The following is a 21,924-nucleotide window of genomic DNA, read 5'->3' on the forward strand; positions in this document are numbered from 1 at the left end:
CTCTTACTAAAGTCAGTTCTCTACCAAAATCTCAACTTGAAAAATTAGTTAATTATACCTGAGGATTTTGGCAACTGACCATGGCAGGAGGTTGGAACCACTGTATGATTCTATGATACTATGATTTTAGTAACAATGGCATTCTACAGCGTACATTCATTTTGTTTAGTTATCAGTTAGTTCTCTGGTCTTCCAGGAGCATGTCTGTTTTCACATCTCCCTTTGCTTTCCTCTGTGAAAGCTGACATACATCAATGCTGAAGTTTTGCAGTGTTTCAGTACGTGAGATCTTCTATGGGAACTGTTGAGTCACAGCCAGAACCACTTAATGAGCACCTGAGGCAAAGACTGAGTCAGCCCTGGGAGCACAGGTGAAGGCAATTCACTTGTGTGACTGGAAAGGGTGGAGCCTGGAGCATCTCTCCTAGACCCCCCCCATTTAAGGGCTGACTGCCACAGGGGAAGGATTTCTTTCTGGAGATCCCTCCCTTTGGATTTTTCTACTGTGAACCTAGGGCATGGGTGAGCATTGCATTTGGCTGTCTTTTTCTACTGTGATAATCTTTCTAACTATAAACCTGTAAAATACCATCCTAACCATGCCACTATTCTAACTGTACATTTGTTAATTGTTTAGATGTCCTTTCCAAGAAGCTGAGAAATAGCAGTATGCATGCTGTCTATGACTGGATTAAGTATTACCATGTCTGTGGATAATATAAGCACATCCCTAAATCTCATTTATTAGGATGTTATGATAAGGAACAGTAGCTCACACATTTAGCATAGATGTGCTAAATGCTTTACTAAAGCATTTTGCTGTATCATAAAGTCATAGAATCATGGAATGGATTAGGTTGGAGGGGACCTTAAAGGTTCCATTCTCTTGCCATGGGCAGTGTTACTGGCCACTTGATCAGGCCGCTCAAGAAATCATTAAATAAATGGGTTAAATATGTCCTTTTATGCAGCACGCTACTTCATTCCTACAAATCCACAGAAACCGTCTTTTTCAGCTCCTGAGATTCCCGGTCATACAATTGCCTTCCTGCGTCTTTCCTCCCAGCCTGCATGTCTTTGTTTTTCTCACAAAGCAGAGCTTGGTGGATTTCCTGTACCACCTCACAGGCCATTGCCCTTAAAGCAACACTGCTTGTCTGCAGTAAGGATCTATCTCCAACACAAAGAAGGCAGTTTGAAAATTGCAGTTAGGCAGGACTGCCTCCAGGAAAAAAAAAAAAATAAAATAATGGCTCTTAGGGCTCATATTTTCATCTCATCAGAAAAAAGTGGAACATATGTAGTCATGTAACCTATTACCTCTGAGCTCTGGCCAGTTACTAATCTCTTCCACATCTTCCTGACCCTTCCTGATCTGCTTCACCATCTAGTAAGCTCTATTTCATTGCTTCCATCCTCATCCTCCCCCTTCTCTGAGCACTCTCTAAGCTGTTCCTTCAACCTGTCCTCCCATAACCTACTCAACTCTGCACCATCTCTGGTAATTCCTATCAGACCTGACTGCAACTTCTCTTTCATTTTCTCGTTTATTCCCTAATGGCAAGAAGACGGGGTCCTTAGCTCCTCCCAGCCCTTGTGAGTCTCAGGATCTTTTGGGAACGTGAAGCTTGGGACAAAGGGCATTGTCAGGGCAGTGCCTACACCAGGACTTTGCTTTCCTAATAGGCATGTGCACATATTTTGCACATGGTCACACACTTTAAGGCAGGAAGTTTTTTCCTGTGACACAGGCACTCAGCACCAGACACCACACAGCAACAGCATTACCAATGAAACTGCTGCCATTCCTAGGTAGGTAAAATCTTCTTCCCAGGGGAGGGATGGCAAGTGGGAAGGGAGTGGGGTCTGGCAAACAACCTATGAGGACAGCAATGTGGGGCTGGAGAAATGAGTGTATTGAAAGTTATGGAAGGCAGCTGGTACAAGGACTTAAGAGTCCAGACAGCTGTGACTTGTGCTGCTGGTTACAGGATTGAGAAGTCCCACTGTTAGGGTTACCCCAAAACCAAATCCCACAAATACCAATCTTTATTTCATTGTGGGTTTCATTCCCTATAAATAGATTTATTATGGATTTTGCTATTTCCTTCTTTCTTTCTTTCTTTCTTTCTTTCTTTCTTTCTTTCTTTCTTTCTTTCTTTCTTTCTTTCTTTCTTTCTTTCTTTCTTTCTTTCTTTTCTTTTTTTTTTTTTTTTAAGTTCACGCTGTCTCTCTGCTTGAGAGATTTTTAGATTTCACTTGTTAAGAACACTAAAATGACAACAGACTCCTACAGGTTTCTGTTTTAATCTCTATGAGACAGTCTCTTTTCTGAAAAACAGAGAAAATGAAACTTGGTGATATATAAATTGATTTCGATTAGATGTAATTGTTAAAATTTGTGTGTAACTTGTAGTCTTTTGAATTTTTCATAAAATTTGTTTGTTTGAGGAAAAAAATACACCTCAGTGAGATTCTGGGAAGCAATGAAACCTGTAATTGTAACACAAGACTAGAAAATATCCAAAATAATATTTGAGTAGGGAAAAGCAGAACTGCAGGAGAAGACAGCATCAAAAAGGGGGCTTTGTGTTCTGCAACTTTCATTATGTCTAGCTAACCATTTATACAGTACAAATTCAGAAACTTACTTTCCTTTCTGAGTTAACTGCCTCTATTTCTAACCCATTATAGGGTGTGTATAATTATTCAGTGAGCTGTTAGTTTTCTCCCAGGGAGAGGTTCCTTTTCTTCTTTGTGTTGGAAACTATACGCATTCATACAATGGAAAAGTAGTTATATCATGTGGGATTTGTTCAGTGGATGGGAAAAAAGAACACAGTACTTTCATAACATGGAAATGGTATTTTAAGAGATTACTTTTAAATAGTTTGGAGAAGATTTTAAACCCTAATGCCACAATGTTGTAAATACCATAACATGTCAATTTAATCTCTCAGACCACACGTGTGTATTAGCTGCATATGTGTGGAAGTGCTTATAAAAATAAAAAATCTGATCTAGGGAATTCTCTGTGGTATTTTTCACTTGATATGTGTAGGGCAGTTTGGATTACACTCCATACATAATTCAGACTGCAAATAAAAGTCTGTGCTTTACTGGAAAGTACTAGAAAGCTCCGAAAGCCTTTCAAATGTTTTCCCCAGATCACTGAGTAATTTCTACATTGCTTACCAGTTTGATATTGGTTGAATGTGTACACAGGTTCTCAAATCTCTAGTGTCTGCTATTTCTAGCTCCTGAGTGTTTTTACCAAATAATCTGCTGCATCTGGTGGCCATCACCCCATTGTGCAAAGCTGCTGATTCTTAGAGGATGCAGCATTTTGCTGGAATATCCCAATCTCATGGATACTTTACACCCAAGTCTGAATTTAGAGCTCATTATGAAGCTTTTAAATAAATGTTTTTTCCTTTGTTCCAGTTCTGGTTTCCAGTCTGCTGGACTATGGCTACGCTACAGCAAGCTGCAACATGACATGCCACAAAGATGCACGGTGTGAAGTTCAGGGTGGGACACAAGGTTGCTATTGCTCCCAAGGATACACAGGAAATGGCATTACCTTCTGTTACGGTAAACAGATTTTCCTTATATGCATTTCTGATATTTTTTCCCTGAAAAAAATTACTCAAGAACTAATTAACTCAGACTAAATTCTGTTACAACACCTTATGCTAATATACTCTCAATGCCAAACATTAAGATCATGGCAGTTTCAAAGAAATTCTACAAATCAGCTTCATTCAGAGCTTCTCTCGGTTGTATATAAACTGTTTTCCAGCACTGGTCTTGGTGTGTAGAGTCCTGTTCTACAGAAATGCTGAAACATTATCTCTGGTTTAGCTTTAGCAATTTCCTTTATGACTTCAGACTTCTGAAGCTTGGGATTGGCACAACCACTACTTTAATACTCTCGCATCTCATCCTCACACACAAGGCAGCAATAGGCCACTCTTCTCAACCTCTAATCCTGATTTTAAAAAAAAAAAAAAAAGCTCCTGAGATACTTTGGAAAACTGAGGGTGTGTGTGTGCCATAGGGAAATATTACATGTGAAGCCAATATTCATTTTTTTCACTACAGCTGCAAGCCAAGGAAATATGCTAGAAATCCTACAGAGAGGTTGCTGAGGTTGCTTCTGGAAGCCTTTGTGTTCCACCCAAAGAAAAGGCTGTCTTCTCTGCCTTCAGTTTTGAGTCATACTCTACTATGTGTAGTTCTAATACTTATCTGCACTATTAAATGTAGCTATGCCCAGCTGCAGGTAGGCAGAAAGGCATATGAGTCATGCTAGTTTTTAGAGCCCTGAGAAGTAGTTATGAATATTAACCAGCCATTTAGTCAGTTTTTGTGTTTCATGCATCTTGGTAAATTAAGCAATATCAGGCACTTCAGTTTCACATAAGCATAGGCAAGCTGCCCACCTTAACTGTGGGTTTTTTATGCCTCATTTACCATGATTTACTTGGAAGTGTATTTCTTTTAGGAAAAATTAGAATGCAAAGACTTTCTTATAAGAAAGCTGACTAACCTTTTATGAACTGGGAATGTTTAGGGAGAAATATTGTTTACTATTTTAAATAGCAATAAAGAATAATGAAATTAAAGAGTAGTTTGAGAGAGAACTCTGGAGGTCATGTGGTCTAGCTCTCACTCAAAGCAAGTCCTACTTAGACAAGGCTTCTCAGGGCCTTGACCAAGTTTCAGTTATCTCTAAAGGTGAAGATTACAGATCTCTCTGGGCACTCACTCCTGTGTCTGGCTACCACAATTTTATTTTTATTTTCTGATATCTAGTTGGGGGTTTTATTGTTCTATCTTGTAGTTGCCCCTCCTGTGCTCTTTCCATTTACTGCACTTCTAAGAATAGCTTATTTTCATCTTCTCTATAAACCCCATGACCTTTTATTAGGTAGCTGTAGAAGGCAGTAAGATTTCCCCTTTATCTTCTATTATTTAGCCTGAACAATCCCAGTTCTCTCAACCTGTTCTTTGCGTCATCATGTGTTATGCAGTCACAAAATGTTATTTGAATATAATGCAAACTTTGCCATAAATATAGGTTGATCATTATTTGTGTACTGAGCTGGACAAGTTAAAATAAGAAGAAATGGCTTTCACCTCAATACTGTATTTTTTTCCATTGTATTTGGACTAATTTAATTTTATTACTATAATTAAGCTGCTTGATTTTAATGTTAACTGCATATTTGAGAAATGCCTACACTTGTGAATACACAGAAATAAGAAAATGAAGGTAATTTATTTATTTTTTTTCCTGGAACAACTCAAACTAACATTTCTGTATGTAACTATGATCTTGTATCTACTACTGTCAATAATTTTCTAGAAATTTCTGATAGTAAATCATCAACTACATTTAAAATGAAGATACTATGACTACCAAAGTCACCTACCCTACATCTAGGTAGCAAACCCTGTTGTCCCTGTAAGAAAGCCTACGATTCTCTAGGGCAATATGTTATACAGTGCATTATTAATACTGTGAAGCAGACCTCTATTAATGTAAACAAGTAATTTGAATTTTAGTTTTAATTGGGTAGCCTCTAGAAAGAATCAGAAATATAGGTTAAACCCTATAACAATCATTTTAAAGCAATGGAAACTTAAAGCAAAGCCTCTGTTATTTAATGATGTATTAGATTTCACTGTTTTGTATAGAGAATGCTGCAGGTGTATCTGCTGTTCTGCAGATAGCTACCCATTTTTCTTCAGTTAATAATCTTAGGCTTTTACAATGATAGTCCAGTCACCTTCAAAGGAGCTTATCAATTATTTGCTAATACAGGCATTTTCTAAAGAGCATTTATGGCTTGCTATGTTTACTTTTGCCCTTTTTGTTATTTACATGGGCTGTAAGAGTCATAATTACTTTCATCAACATTAATAATTCTACACAGTGCAGAACCATCTTCTTCACTGTAGGCAGCTAAACTGCATAAGTGGATGTTTAGACGGTTTCTACTAAAAACAAGTAAAATTCTTTCTCTTTCTGAAAATGTTGAGCAAAAAGATCTCTGGTTTTCAGCTTACACAGCTGGAAAACTGTCCCCCTTTATTTATAGATACATTCTCAAAGTATTTAAAAGGTCCTCTCTTCTTTTTCTCTATTTTTTTGCATGCTCATAACACCTCTTAAATACTTGTAAAAGTTATTTCTTTACTAGCTCTGTCTTTTCAATGTGATATACTTAGACATTTTCCCTTGAGTTTACTGTGCTGCAAAAGGCAATAATGCCCTGTTACATTTATTTCCTAGCACCGTTATTGATGAATCATGAATCACTGATGTCAGCATACCTCAGGAATGGGGTTTGTTAGTTTTTACCTTGCTCCCTTTGCCAGCTGGCTAAGTGACTGCAAAGAGCTCAAGATTATTGGATGTGTTCTGTATAGATAAAGACACACAGATATGAATTTAATTTCCTGGTGTCAAAGTCTTGGCTTTTAAAATAATTATCCTCTTACAGTCTTTCCCACAAGATTTCAACCACTTTAAATTAGGTGATGTTTTGGACTTTCCAAATGCATCCTTTGGACAGTGTAACAAAAAGCTAATCCTCTGTCACTGTCTTCTCCAATAATATGTACAGAAATGCATATAGTCAGGAAAATAACTGATTGTAGGATCTGGCTTCTTTAATGTATTGGAATTATGACATACATAGCAACAAATTCCTTCTGTACAACATCTTCCAGAAAGCAATACATGAGTCACCTTGTCAAGTTTTACACCTCTGAGGTAGGAAATACTATCTCATTCATCTTTTGTATTTATATTTCTTTTTCTATGTAATATGAAACAAGAGAATGACCTCTGAAAACTGTTTCCGTTTTGGAGTTCAGTTTTTGGGCAGATATGTATTTTGAATGTTATTCAGGAGGTTTTAACTTCATATTATCATGCATTAAATTGAAGTTAAACAGCTAAAGCTCTTGGCAAAGGTAAAAATATATCCAAATAGTACTGACTTCTAGATACGTTAACTTCCTCTTGTGCAAAAATGCCATGAATTTTGTACTGGTAAATAGCGTATATTTGCACCTTTTAAAGTCACGTTTTCATGTGAAAAGTCAGCTGTATAAATTAGGTGTTGATCAGAATCACAGCATTCTTCCAAAACAACAGCAACAAAATTAAAAGGAAACAAACAAAATTTCAGATCATACATAAAACTTTAAAGAAGCTTATATTTTTTTTTAAAACAGAAGGAAGAATGAGTTGGCATCTTTGATGCTTTCCCAAGCAGCTCTGCTGTTTCGATACTGGCTGCTTCTTGATTGCTGACTGCCAATTTGCTGATTTGCTGGCACACTGCAGGAAATTAAAGTAAACAGTGTGATCACAGTGTTTACTTTAACTTTGTAAAATATGGAAGGAAAATGAAGCAGTGTTGTTTGTTCCAGGAGGGTAGGCAGGCAAGCAGTAAAAGTCTGAACACTACATCCCTCCCAAATAACCCTGAACAATATTCCCTTCTAAATGTTGCTTGCACACTACACTACAAAAATTAATCAGTTTCATACTTTCAGATCTTCCAGAAATAGTGAGCAGGGACTTAGACTATCAGGGCAAATTTGCACTGAAGTGAAGTGCAGTGCAGTAGGATTTATCATTTTCCAGAGACAAAAAAATACATCAGTGCAAAGTGGTACTTTATATCAAAATACAGAATCCCTCCGAGAATGCAGAGCAATTTATGTAAACTCAGACGAATCAATTGAAAGCCTACTCCAAGTCTGAACACAAATATATTTTCTTGTTTTACTGAGGGTCATACTACCGACTGTCTTCTTTTGGCAGTTCTTAAAGAGGCTTTCTTGTAAGACATCAGCTTCTTGCACTCAGGTAATGTTGCTGTGTCCCACCACTGACTTTTCTTGCAGTCACAGAGTTTGTTTTGATTCACCAGTGTCACCACTGACATTCTACAGCATTCAATAGGTGTATAATTTTAATGGAATTTTACCTTTCAAATTAATATTGCTCTGTAAAACCACTGTATGTTATCACTGCATTCTACCCAGAAGTAGCAAATGATCTAATCCAAATGCTGGTTTACAAGTGGAGGGGGTTTTTCTTTGTGTGTGGTTTTTATTATATTTTGGTTTCTTGTATTTTTTCTTTTTTTTTTTTTTTTTTTTTTGTTACTAGCAGGCATACATCATAGGATGTCACTTGTGTGTTTACCAAATAGTCTGAAATCACTGATACGGAAGATCCAACCCACACGCTTCCTAAATTCATTTCACTACTATCAGTTACCACAAGCTATAAAAAGGCAAATTGCAGCTGCTCTAGCATAACACAGCGGGAGAGAGATATGCTTTAGCCAAACACAAACAACAGGGCTCAGCACAGCGGGTGATAGCCTGGAAACCTTGGGATATGCTACACAGGAGCCAAAGCAGACCCCTGATTCCCAGCCTGTTTGACATTCTCCCTATAGTGTCTGTGAATGTCTCTCACTTTTTCTTATCTTTTCCTCCCTCCTCCTGTGTCATCTATTCTGTTATTTTGTCTCCAAATTCTGTTGCATATTTTCTACAGTTCCAGGTTAGACTGTGGTAATATAGGAATGCTGGCTGTGTGAAAGGGCGGAGGCCATCTTCAAGTTCAGAATTCCTACTCTTGTGTTTAGTTGTCTGACTTTTTGGTGGTCCCATGAGGTGTTACAAGGACCCTTCCCGTTGCTTGCTTCTGTAGTTTATTATATTTTCTATTAAGTCCATCCCTTCAGAGTTCTTCTGCAGGCGGTAGTAAGTTTCCTTCCTGTCCACATCTGCACTGCATATAATGTAGCTGAGTGCTTTTCACCTTTTACTGAAGACTGGCTACTGATCTTTGAGACATTATACATTCTATACATCTTAATCAGATATTCATAATTAAATCTGAAGGCAAGCAGTTTATGGAACTGGAGAGCCTGGGAAAATTAGTCTGGAGGATTAGATATTACCTGTCCTGTGCTTAACAGTCTACTTGCCTGGAAACACACAATACGAAAGTTAGCATAGCAGGTTCCTGGCCATTGGAGTCCTATAGTATTGGCGATTCTTCTTTCCGTGTAGAACTTTTAATCATGTATGGTTTCTATCCTTCCATCTGCAAGGTGTTATACTTTTGTGTGCACTAGAGAAGAATTTGGTGGCTGTGATGTATGTAGATGACTGGAGACTAATTACAGTTGCATGGTTGCCTTTCAGTTGCAAAGGACTAAGATACATTTATGTTCCAGAAAACTGCCATTCTCTTTAACATACTCAAATGTTAAAACAGTATTTGTAGAGTTGACTACTTTTTATAAGTAATCAAACTTTCTTACTGTAACAAGATATTATTGAAAGTATCTTTTAGTTGAAGTTTTAAGAGTAGATCAGGAGCCTGAAAAGAGCCCAATATAATCATCTATAAGAGACTGACCCTGACTTTAATAAGCCTTGGACCAAGTCCATGATTGACGGTCTTAACATTCACAGATTTTAGCATACACACACACACACAAAGAAAGTAGAAAATAAAAACTTCAATCTTTTTTCTATGGTTTTTGTTTATATTTTCTTGAAATGGTACTACAAGCATGACAAAAATACGATAATGGATTTTTCGAAGGGGTTAGGAAGAAACTGAACTTCTTTTTGTTATGTCTTTAATCATATATAGCCTCTCTTTTAAATTAGACCCATTTGCATCCAAAGAGGTTTTAAATATGTGTAGATTATGTGGTTAAATAGAGTTAGTTATCTCTCTTAAAAATGTACCCAGACTTTCAAGTTGATTAGCTGTGCGTGGGCAGTTTCTTATTTGTTTAATTCAAAATGTGTTTTAACCCTCTCCAAATAGTGCTAACTTCCTTTATTGAGAGAATACTCTTTTCATCCTGTTTTATGGCCCTAGGAATCAATTGATATGTTACATGTTTAGAGTATGTAGGAAAATTCATTTAAAGAGCTTTAAACTTACTGTCTCAAAGTGTGCTTGCTATGTGCCTATCAGAGACACAATTGACTTCCTGTTTCTCTCACATCTAAAGTAGCCCCAAAAGGTCCAGCAGTAACAATGCATTCTTCTAATTTCCTGGTATAAAAATAAAGGTGCAGAAGACATTTCCAGAACTTGTGTATACTCATATACAAATGTACACACAGGGATCTATTTCTGTAAATGTATGTGAATAAAAAGCAAGCAGTAGGGCCCACTACAGCTATCAGATTCTGTATCTGCCTTTGGGGCTGTCAAGTTAGCATGAGTCTCCAAAAAAAGCATCATAAGGAATTTCGCACCTAAGAGAGGATGATGTTACCTCTGTGTAAATATGTTGATTTCCACACAATATCCCACCAATATAGCATACTCATTTGTCTCCATTCAATAAATCATAGAGTTTAATACCAGAAAAGTGTTCTCTGTAGGACTGTTGTTCCCCCCCCCTCAACCCCCCCCTTCCAGCATAAACTGGCCAAAAGTGGTGGAGTTGTCTGTAACCTCATTTGAAATGTGTAATTTATCTAGGATGATATATATGCTGGTGCACAATTTTTCTGTATATGACTGTGAAAAATTTCCAACTGAGCTGCTGGCAGACAGAATATCAAACCCAACTCAATCCGGTATATATAAAGGATTTTAAGAAGGTAATTGACACTCTGGGCCTCTATTTGCCAAAGAAATAGATAACGACATTCTCCAAGAAGATTAAAATCTAACCAAACATTGTGCTCTAAATATGGAGCACAAAGGCAGGTGATGTTTGTAAAAATGCTGCCTGGCTGCAAGAGGAGGAGGGGGCTGAAGGACTGCAGTTTTGCAGTGTATATTTTTTAGGTACACAGATTTAATTTAGAGATTATGGCTTGAAAATGAAATTTACAGTATGTGTGTTTTTGGGTGATAAGAAATTGATTTTTTGACCTTGGTACACACTAATTGAAATATCTGGCACTGTGTTTTGTTAAGGTTAAAGGAAGCCATATATGCCTGGAACCGTATTCTTCCTTCACCTTGAACTGTGCAGTTAATCACAACCATAATCACTAGCAGGAAGGAAGCTGCCATTTAGCTCTTCTGCGAGGAAGCTGAATAATCTCTGTTCATTGTCTAATGGATAGGTTGTGTGATTACTTCAGGGAAGGTTTAAAAGATTCATGATAACTTCAAAACAGAGACTTCTGGTGGCATTGCCATTTAGTGAGGGGCCAGAGCTTCACCCAGAGCAGGGCAGAGTACAGCACAGCAGGCAGCTCTGCATGGCTTCTCCTCAGTGCTGTTCTCTAAACCTGCAACAGCTTTGTCCGGTGCCTTCTGCAAGGAGGTGATTCAGGGAGCAGGCCCTCTGGTCATTCTTTTCTCCACACTGAGTCCAGTGATGGAGAGGAGAGAGCAGCCCATGGCCTGCTCAGTTATTGGACTGGTAGTCCTGGGTATCCTCTACTTTGAAAGGCCTTTTTGTAGCATTAATAGCTCTGCTTTATTTAGCAGAGTTTCTGTCTGAGCTTAGATTTGTACTACTGTGACAGTCTAGAGCTGTCTATAAAGCAGTGTGGCAGGGTGTCCCATTATTTTGCTTATTACTTAATGTTACACATTTGTTAGTTTGGCACAGGATCATGTTTTTCAAAAAGGAAAATGAAAGCTCCTGAAAAGCCTTGACAATAAATGGTTATTTGTTCAGAAACAGCCGAGTCCAATCTTTGTTTATGTTAGCAGGCTTCATGTAATGGTGCTGCAATAAAGAAAAATAGCTCTTCAGGATATGTATTGGCTTTTATGTTTTATTTGTAATGAAAGCTATGCACATAGGCAGCAATCTACATAAGTTACATTGAGGGAGAACATAAGCATAGATGGTGACTTGCATGTTTATATATTTAATATTTATTTGTGGCAAAACATCTGAATCTCAATTTTAAAGAATGTGAAATCAGGCTCAAGTACTGCAGTTTTCATTCCTAGGGAGTTACTGAAGGAAGACCAAGAGAAAAGGTGAGTTCCCCACCCACTGGGAGCCCACTGCTTCCCTCCTGCCCCATCTGTGCAGAGGAGCTGGAGGTCATGATCATTGCCTCATATTCTATTTGATTCCAGGTTAGCAGAGAGTCCATGGGATCTGGAGGTTATTATATTCTGATCCTCACTGATCTCCTAATGTAATAATGCTTTTTTGGGTTATTACCAAAGTTCAGTGTAGCCCTGGGTCACAGCTTGTGTCAGGCCAGGAGTTAGTGCTGCAGCTGTACCCATGTTGCACGACAAATTTCATCACAGATCTCTGTAACTTCAGAGGCTCTGAACAACTGCCAGAGAAATTCCACCATACAGTTCAGGTACATTGATGTGAGCTGAAAGAAGTTCAGTTAAGCTCTGCAGGCCTAAACAGGAGTTCTGAGCTGCTCAAACTTTGCATTAGTTCTTTGTGGCAATGGGAAAGGAATAGGTGGAAAGTCATTTTACAGTGGAGGTTTTGCCTTACTTTTTGTCTTGAATAAATCATTTTGGTGGGTAGCATTGATCCTAAGGAAGTTCTGCTTTTTCAAAATCAGCTTGCTAGAAGTTTAGAAGGGAGATCAGTGGAAGCTGGAGGTACACAGGCAAACAGTTCAGGCCCTTTGTACCTATTCGAAATGTTTCATTATTCAGAGCTATGATGAAGCATGCATCAGTTCATAAATATGAACCACTGTGCAATGTAAAAATGTCAATATTTCTGTCCCATTGTGTAAGGTATATCTGATGCATACAGAAAGAATTTCATCTCCTTAACAACCACAGAGAAAATAGGAAAGGCAAATAGCCTTCAAAAGTGTACTGACTTGAAACCATAGCTAGAGAGACATTTCTAAAACCTAATATAGCTTTTCAGGTGGGCTAATCAAAATAGAAACGACACTGGATAGCAGTTGTAAATTATGCTGAACTATGATTTGTCTGCTTTTTTAGGTTTGAGGCATACATTACAATGTACTCGATTGTGATATGTTGGTTCCACCAAGCTTTCAGCATACTCAGGTCTGTGGTTAAAATCAAGGGACTTCTAAGCAAAGCGGTATTCACAAGGATGAGGACATTTTAGGCTTGCATCACACAATACTTCCATCCTCACAAGAGAAGCTAGATAGATATTCTGCTCTATTTATACTGGGACATAGTAGTGGGCTAAGCAAGTGCTGGGCTTAGTTTGTGCCATTTTGCATATGAGGCCTGAGAATTAGACAGATGTCAAAGGGGAAGCTGAAACAATATTTACACAGCTGTGGACTGTAAAGATAAAAACCGTTAACCAAACTTTTTATACCTTCTCTTCAATAAACAGGTAGTATGCTAATACTGCTAAGTGCTTCTTGTTGGAGGGGAGGAAGGTACTAAAAGGCCTTTGGACCATGTCCTCTGTTCCCAGAGAAAAGTTTTTTAGAGCTTTTATTAGCTGTAAACTACTCTTGAATTATTACTGGAGTTTTGGCCTCAGGTTGATCTACATTTGGAAAACTTATAATCTGATGATGGACATTGCTATGGTTTGCATAGTGTTCTTGGGGGGCATTCACACTGAAGCTCAATATCCAAACTAGTGATGGGTCTGTGCTTCAAAATGGGTATATGGTTTTGAGTGCTGCAACAAAAATTCAAGTGCAGGGTATTACTACTTCTGCTGGCAGTGTGGTAAAAATAGTGTCTTGATTTACCTGCTGCCTCTATCCTCATTGCAGCAAGTAATGGCAGGAGCATAGATGAACACAGTAACAGATTTTGTTGTACTTTCCTGCAAAAGAGGTGATGCTGATGACTTTCCTGCAGTTGATTTCTTTGAGCTACAGTGGCTGTAGGACACAAAACCTCAGTTGGGGGTGGATTTTTCTGAGGAAATGTTTGTTGAGAATTTTTGAGCTGTCTGGCTCTGTCTTATGTGCCTAAAGGAGGACTGAGTTGTTTCAAAAGAGTAATCTCAGTAGTGGGTGCTGAGTAATTGAAAATCTGCCCATGAAGTGCCTTTTTCTTCCTATCATCTGTTGGCAGCTGGAGCTTTTGATTGGTTTACATTATTTTTAACTGCAAAGATCTTTAATTAGGGAGGGGAACTATGTGAATGAGCTGGAGCTGCTGGTGGTAGTAGCTCCTTGCCGTTGGAGATTCGGTAATTAAATAAGTAGATAATATCCTCCTTATTGAGGAGATTTAGAAAATCATAAGGAATTTGCATTATTACAGTGCTTAACATCAGCAAATGGAGGAAAAAAGCCATAATGGCAATTTTCATTAGCTGCAATGCAAGTGGAGGGCTCTTTTTCTTTCTCTGAACAGCAAACACTAAGCAATTCCTAAATCCCTTCTTATTACTTATTTTACTTTTTTCTTTTTTTTTTCTTTTTCTTTTTTTCTTTTCTTTTTTTTTTTTTTTTTTTTTTTTTTTGGATGGTTAAAAAACCTATAAAGCAGAAATTGAAGACTGGCTATTAAAATACTTGCTGACAGCTCTATTCAAAACATCCTTTCAAATATTGCTATTGCATCATGATTCATCTGCTATTCTGATATTTGCTTTAAGAGCAAGTACCTTCCTTCATGGTTAGGGCCTATCTCTTTTCATTGGAAAATTCTTCCCTTTAGACACTTTATTGAATCCTTGCTGTAAAAACATCCTTCTCTGGTGTTGCACTGTTTGGACTACAGAAAACTTGTAAACCTCCCCCTGCCCTAAAGAAACCACTGTAAAAAAGGAGATGGTCATGGCAAAAGAAAGGAATACCTTTTTTACCTTCTCACTGGAAAGATCTAAATGCAAATGTTGTGTGCCATTAGCACAAGTCAGGGTTGCTGGCTCAGTGCAATGACCACACATTGCTCTGTAAATAGCACATTGCTATGCTGACCTGGCACTTAGCCCCAGTTCTGTAGGCAGTACTGTGCACTGACTCTCCAAGGGCCAGGTCTTCTCCTGGCATATGCAGCTCAGCTCAGTCGATGACAGCAGAATTAGTCGGTTCCCACCACCTGAAGACTGAACCCAGGAACATCTCAGAGATTAAGTGGTCCCTAGTGAAGCAAGGTGAGTTTCACTCTCTGAGCTTGAAGTTGGAATTATTTACAGTCACTTTAACAGGACAACAGCTGCTCTTTACCTAGAGATGTGCCAACAGCATTGAAAGAATTTGGATCTAAATTGCAGATGGATGGATTTCAATTTGATTTGAGTAGCTGGACTGCATGATTCTGTACTGTAAACTCTGAAAATCAGAGCTTGTGAGAGAAAATCATTAATTTGGAAACTGATACTCTGAAAGACTTTTATGAAGCAATATATTTTCATAGCAGACAGATCAATTTAAAAGTAGTAATCAAGGGCCGTGTACTACGTGTTCACAGACAGAAAATGTGGAGAATTCAGGCAGAGCTGGACACTTAACATTCAGACTAGTGCTGAGGATATTGCCTCTTTGGAAAATAGTATTGTACAGAATTAAAGTATTGTGAATTTCTGAGATAATCACAATGCTGTGCAGATATAGGATGCTGCAAGAACACTGCTAGTGTCAAGCACAACATAACTTTTCTAGGCAAATTTGAGCTTATCTTCTGTACAAATTTTGGTGGATGGAAAAGACTGCAATTATTCACAGGGGAAAAAAGAAAATGTTGAAACCTTGAGACAAAATAGAAACTTATAATTGGAGAATGTAGTAGAATTTAGTATCTTTCATAGCCATTCTCTAAATTCAAAGTAACTACACCACTTTTCATTAAATAAGATTCAGGCTCAGAGGTTTTTCCCCTGCCAGTCCTAAAGATGTTATGAGATGCAACATTCCCTTCAACAGTAATGCATCCACACAGAACTATTTTATGTCATACAAATGACAGCATTGTACAAAACCGAAATTTATATTTACTTGGATCGTGCTACAATTAAAATCCTTTTGGATATTTTTAACCTTTCCTGTTTAGTAATCTCTTTGGAAATACTTCTATGAAAGCATAGTGTCCACAGGTAATGATAGATTGTTTCAGAAGGCTGAATCATTTCATCAATCACAGCAGTCATTGACAGATTCTACCTTATCCCATGCTAAGTGCCTGAAATCAGATCTTCACACGTTCAATATTTATACTTGGATCTGGCTTTGGTTTTGACATTATGGCTGAAGTTGTCCTACGTCATAACTTCAAGCGACCTGAAGGCATCTCTGTATGAATCACAAACACTGGGTTGCTCTTTCTCCAGTTTTCCATATCAGTCTTCACCAGCCAGGGAGGAATCTGGAGAACAACAACATTCTTAATGAGTGGCTTTATTTTTGCTAAGATTAAAAGGTTTTCTATGGGAGTAACATTGACATGAAATCCACCTCAGTACCATTTGAATTAAGTTGACTTTTACCAAATCATACAAACAAAAAATGTTAAGTTGGAAGATTTCTGTAAATATCCCCCTTTGAAAAGTTCTTCACTGTGAATTTACAATGTAAGCCTTATGAAAGAGTTATTTTACTTTGGACTGAGTCAAGAGAAAATGTGACCTTAAGCTTGCATTTCCCTAGCCACCAAAGTCAGTAATTTCAAGATAGAAAATGGTAGGAAGCCAGGTCTTAACATTTTAAGGTAGTTTTTAGTATTCAGAAGTATTCAGAAATATTGCAAGTATACGGAAACATTTTTATGTGAGATGTTCTTCTCTGTTTAATTTTGAGTAATATATGTTATCTTAGGAGGAAAAAATTGGTTTTAACACAAAAGCCTGATTACACATTGTGTATTTAGATTTTTCTACTCCTTTATCTATGAGGTTCTAGTGAGAGATTTTTTATAAGAACATACACATATAAAGACCAGATTGTTGTGTATGTTTAAAAGGTATTCCTTGAGTCTATTTAACAGGCCAAAGCCTTAATTCACAAAACTTAGATCCATATCCATTTCTTCACATAAACAAGTTCCATAAATTTATAAGAAGGAAATAAATTAAGTATTCTGCACATAGTCTCACTAGAATAGCTTAAAACAATGAACTACTTTCACAGGTTTGTCTGTAGCACATAGAATGTAGTGTTTGAAGAAAAAATCTTTTTTAGTTCTGTAACATGGAATCTATTTAGTCAGGTGATGGCAAGTAGCTAGAGAATTTACTTTTGCTTTAGTGACTCCAAGCAGACTCAATACTGGGGATAGGAGTTGCTTCTGGAGACTGAAAACCCTCAAAAAGCTTATTACCTCCGTTACAGTTTTGGTAGTTCTATTTACTTCATGTTAATAGTGTAAGAAAACAACATACATGAAAAATGGCAAGACTTCTACTACTGATTTTTCTTTGGTAAAGCAACATAATATATTGATATATAAACAGATGACTTTGTGCTATGTGCACATTGCTTTCTGTTGCTCTGTAGCACTCAATGAAACAAAATCTAAAGAACTTCCATATGTTGAAACTTACTGATGCTTGAAAATGAAAGTGAAGACTTTTCTGACTTGTTTTGGGAAAATGTTATAGTCACTAAGCATCTCCTAGCTGTTTTTGTTGTTACTTATCTTTTCCAGCCTTTCATAGACCAGATGTAAACTGCTTCTGGCTGGTTTGTCAGTGGGCACCCATTATTATCAGTTGGGACATAAAACCCTCCCTCACATATTTGTATAGGTAAATCTGGTCACTGACACTTCTTGTTTCTATCTTCTCTGCCTTTTCTCTTTATACTATCTCTGTCCTGAGTCATGTTAACAAAATCTAGTAATTTAGTATCATCTGTGAATTTAATTCTCAGTCTGTTCATCTTTTTCCAGAGCATTAATAAACATGTAAAATAAAACTGGGCTTAACACCAGTTCCTGTGGCAACCCAACTGGATACCTCTTCACAGCTCAGTGCAGAGCTGTTTGTCATGACTCATTATCTTTTGTTTACATTCTTTCAGCCAGTTTTCAATCCACATGACAGTACCTTTATCCAAGACATTATAAATTATTTTTCTAATAAGATTTTGTGAGCCACTGTGTCAAACATTACAGCCCAGAAATATTGCAGCCACTCTGCTCCCTCTATACACTAACCCAGCAAACAGTGAATGAGCAATTATGTTTGTATGGCATGATCTGTTCTTTGAAAATATAAACTATTTATTGGTCATGGTTCCCTGTTCTTCCAGATGATTTTTAGACTCGTAATATTTATTCCATTATATTAGAGGAGATTGATAGCAATCATATACCAGATACCAGAAGATATCTGCAGGTTCACTCTCCCTCCCTTTCTTCTTTTCTTTAAAGCCTTTCAGAAACAGCTGAAATTCACAGCTAGGATTTTAAGGCAAAAGTGGCAACATATCTCAAAAGTGCATCCTTCAGCAATGAGGAGTCACACATGACAAGTATTGGCAGGGATATGGAAGCAGCTATAATCAAGTGAGGAAGGGATTGCCATGAAGTTTCAAAGAGAGGGAAGGAGCAGGGAATGTGAGAGACATTCTTAAATCTGGGAGCTGGGATAATGCGAGTGATTCATCTCTAGCAAAAGATCTCTATTCTGTCTTCTGGCTCTGATTTTGCCTGTTGCTTGTCAAGTCAGTTGTCAAATCAAGGGCCTTGCTTTTCCTATAATCCTTACAATGTTGTTTTCATGCCACCTGGGCTTTGGAAAATAATTAAACAACCCAGTTCTTCCAATTGCATTTTGGATTAGATGACTTTTAAAGGTCCCTTCCATCTTAAAGAATTCTATAATTCTATGAATCGATGAAGGCATTTTGGATGTGTACTGAGCAGTTTGTATCTGCAGTCAATCTCTTATCGTGCCATCAAGACCATGGGGAATACTGGGGACAGGAGCTCTTGCCCTCATATCCACTTATTTGGGGCCTGAAAATACATGGACAGACCTTGCACCGTCTTTACTGAGAGCTGTTCTTTCCTGGGAACAGCAGGATCACACCAAGGATCAAATCCTCTTTGTGGATGGATTACATTTCCTGCCAAATATGTGACATGGTTCAGTTTCAAGCACATACAGAATAAATCTCTGACAAGACAGACATTTAACAGTGGCTTAGTATCCAGGACTGTCATGGGAGACAGCTCTCAGCATCAAATCTAGTAAGATCTGGTCAATGACTGCATGGTCTTGGGATCCTGCCATGTAAAAAACAAAAAAGAACCAAAAAACAAACAAACAAAAAAAAACGGTAGAGATGATGTATAATGAAGTTTTAGTAACAAATTTAGTGTACTGCACTAGTGTGGATTAGTACAGCTAAATTATATGTGGAGAAGCCACTTTTAAAAACACAAGTTTTCTTTTCAGCCAGCTCTTGCTAATGTTCTTCAACCCTTTCCAGTCTTTCTGTCACTTACTTACACTTCTTCTTGGACTTTAAAATTCATTCATCAAAGAGATAAGAAGCTTCATTTTATATATCAGTAAAGATTATCCCATGAAACCAATGCTACTAAAGATATGTGATGGCTGATCTATAAGATGTATGTGGATATTTTGTACATCTAACAAAATTTTCAGTCCAAATCCTGGAAGCAAACAACATAAACTCACTCAGGAGATTCCTGTTTCTTACAGTGCTGGATGCCATATGCTCTGAGAGCTCCATAATGCCAAACTTCCTGTGCTGGGGAGAACCAGAGTGGCAGATGCAGTCACTTCCACCCTGGAAACTAAGTGCCAAGATGGTTAATATTCTTTCAGAATGCTTACTTAGGAAAGTATGAGTAATAATTTCTCTTTGTCAAAAAAAAAAAGAAAAAAAAGAAAAGGAAAGAAAAGAAAAGAAAAGAAAAGAAAAGAAAAGAAAAGAAAAGAAAACACATGATGAGGAAGTTTCAAACCAGATATTACAGCCTTAATGTTTTTGCACTATATTCCTGCTCTAGAATTAAAGAATGTTTAATGTTTATAGAGGGCTAACTTGGGCTATATCAGCATGGTTATATGATCCCAGAATCCAGCTCATCCTTCATGATTGCACAGATTGGAATAATGCTCTCATGAATAAAATAATGCATGACAAAGTGTTGTTTATGATTTCTTTTCTCAGCAGATTAGCTATGTACATCTTGTAACATGGGCTGGCTCTGTGGAATATCAAGCATGGCAAGACCTGCTAGAAAATGAGTTACATTATCCAGCCAAAGCAATATCAGAAATGTCTCAGTCTACACTATCTTCATGTTGATTTAAAATCATATATTCATATTACCTTTTTATGTTTAGTAAAGCAATGTGATGGAGCCTTTCTTTTGCCAAAGTTATATTATCCCATTTCTCTGAGTTAGGCAAACTGTAATGTGTCTGCTTTACAGATGGGTAAACTTAGCATAAAGAGAGGGAAGCCATTGTTTTCAGTCAAGAATGCCTAACTGTAAGCACTTTCATCTATATTGGCCATCCATAGTGGCAATGGCTCTGCAAATGAGCCTTATTCCATTCATTTCTGTGACAGATTATTTTACTTTAAACAATTCTTGGATAAAATACTTTAGGCATCCTGAGGGCAGGAACCTGAAATCAAGACCCACACAAAGATGCTTCCTGCCCAGTAGAAGGAATGTGCTCATGGTCTCAGGGTGATTCAATTGCCTGTTCCCTGGTGGAGTAGTTTCAGCAGGAGGGATGGGTTGCATTTCTGCATGGAGATAGGCAATTGGGGTGTTTTTCAGGACCAGACTACAGCAGGTTAGTTTAGGACTGCATTAAACTCAAGCACGCTAAAACTGTTTGTGAAAAGACATTGCTACTACCTCCTTCTCTTCCTCCTTTTCTTCTTTTAATAAAATAGCTGCAGCTGTGTTGAGTACAGAGCACCTTCCCATTGGCATGTTAAACATTCTAAGTCTATAGGACCCTGTCTCAGATTAACTCTGGCAGAGCCAAGGCTGTCCTAAGCACTGCGAGAAAATAAAGGCTTTTGCCAAAGTCCTAATTTTGGTGCCAAAATCCATTTGTTGAACTGAGACTAAGGATGTGGTCACAAAGCAAGGCACTAAATGAATATCCTCCAGTAGCCAGTTTTTTGCAGCTTGCATTTTAATAACCATTGTATAAATTGCAGTATAGGATAAATTACAGGTATATAAATTACAACTTGTAGCATGGAATATTGGACCTGCTGTGGATTTTAGCCTTCATTCTATGGAATAGCCAACATACTGTTTCTATCATTTTAATAACCTTTACAGAGCAGGTGGCTGTTGCATTTAATACTGCTATCATTTTTCCTTCCTCATGGGATTTATGTGATGACAGTTCCATCATTTCATTTTGAGTATTTAAAGCTATTAGGAAGCATTTTTAAGCACTTATCTAGTATAGGTATTTTCAAGCATGCTTAAAGTGTACAGAGTGACTCCCTTTCACACCGCATATTTCTAAATAGGTATACAGCATGTTTTATGTTAATCTGTGGCAAAACTATGGAAAAGATCACCAGCTGTGATAAACTATCTAATTTAGCTAGATGGAGTTTATGCCCTTATATCCCAGATGAGGATCAAGCCCAACATTATACCAAGATTTCAAAGATGTGAAACATTTCTAGGATTACTGCAATATAAATTTCACATTTCAAAGATAAAATACAAAAACCAATATGTCATCAAACCATTTAATTTTCTTTCAAGTTTGAAAGTAAATTGACGAGAGATCAGCAATTGGCAAGAGAACAAATGAAACATATTGAAAGAGCCAATTTGCTAGTATCGAGGGAGGCAGATGTGTCAGTTTTGCATCTGCCAAAGCAGAGCTCTTGTTGCTGCTTTTTCCCCTCCTCCTTTTAAAACATATTTCATTACCTAAAGGTTTAATTGTTAGATAATTCAATAATCCTTTATAAATGACCAAGGCGTACTCTGTTCATTAAGAAGCTCCTTTCATCACCATGCTGTGATTCTGG

At 37.5% G+C, this 21,924-nt stretch overlaps 1 protein-coding gene across 4 annotated transcripts in view; it reads left to right on the plus strand.

Annotated features, from left to right (window-relative positions):
* The window catches only part of ADGRL4 (adhesion G protein-coupled receptor L4), a 130,990-nt gene that overhangs the window by 56,047 nt on the left and 53,019 nt on the right, over positions 1-21,924 (plus strand). For 2 of the 4 annotated variants that reach the window (XM_015870366.3, XM_015870369.3), the window contains exons 1-2: positions 1,639-1,812; positions 3,445-3,594. In XM_015870366.3, the coding sequence (XP_015725852.1) occupies positions 1,791-1,812; positions 3,445-3,594 (172 nt within the window). In that variant the 5' untranslated portion in view covers positions 1,639-1,790. Of the gene's footprint in view, positions 1-1,638; positions 1,813-3,444; positions 3,595-21,924 lie in introns of those variants that run through there. The other 2 variants (XM_015870368.3, XM_085512251.1) reach the window with 1 other exon arrangement.

The sequence above is a fragment of the Coturnix japonica genome, chromosome 11 (assembly GCF_054131305.1).
Source record: "Coturnix japonica strain WE chromosome 11, WE-NBRP24, whole genome shotgun sequence".
NCBI classification, from domain to species: Eukaryota; Metazoa; Chordata; class Aves; order Galliformes; family Phasianidae; genus Coturnix; species Coturnix japonica.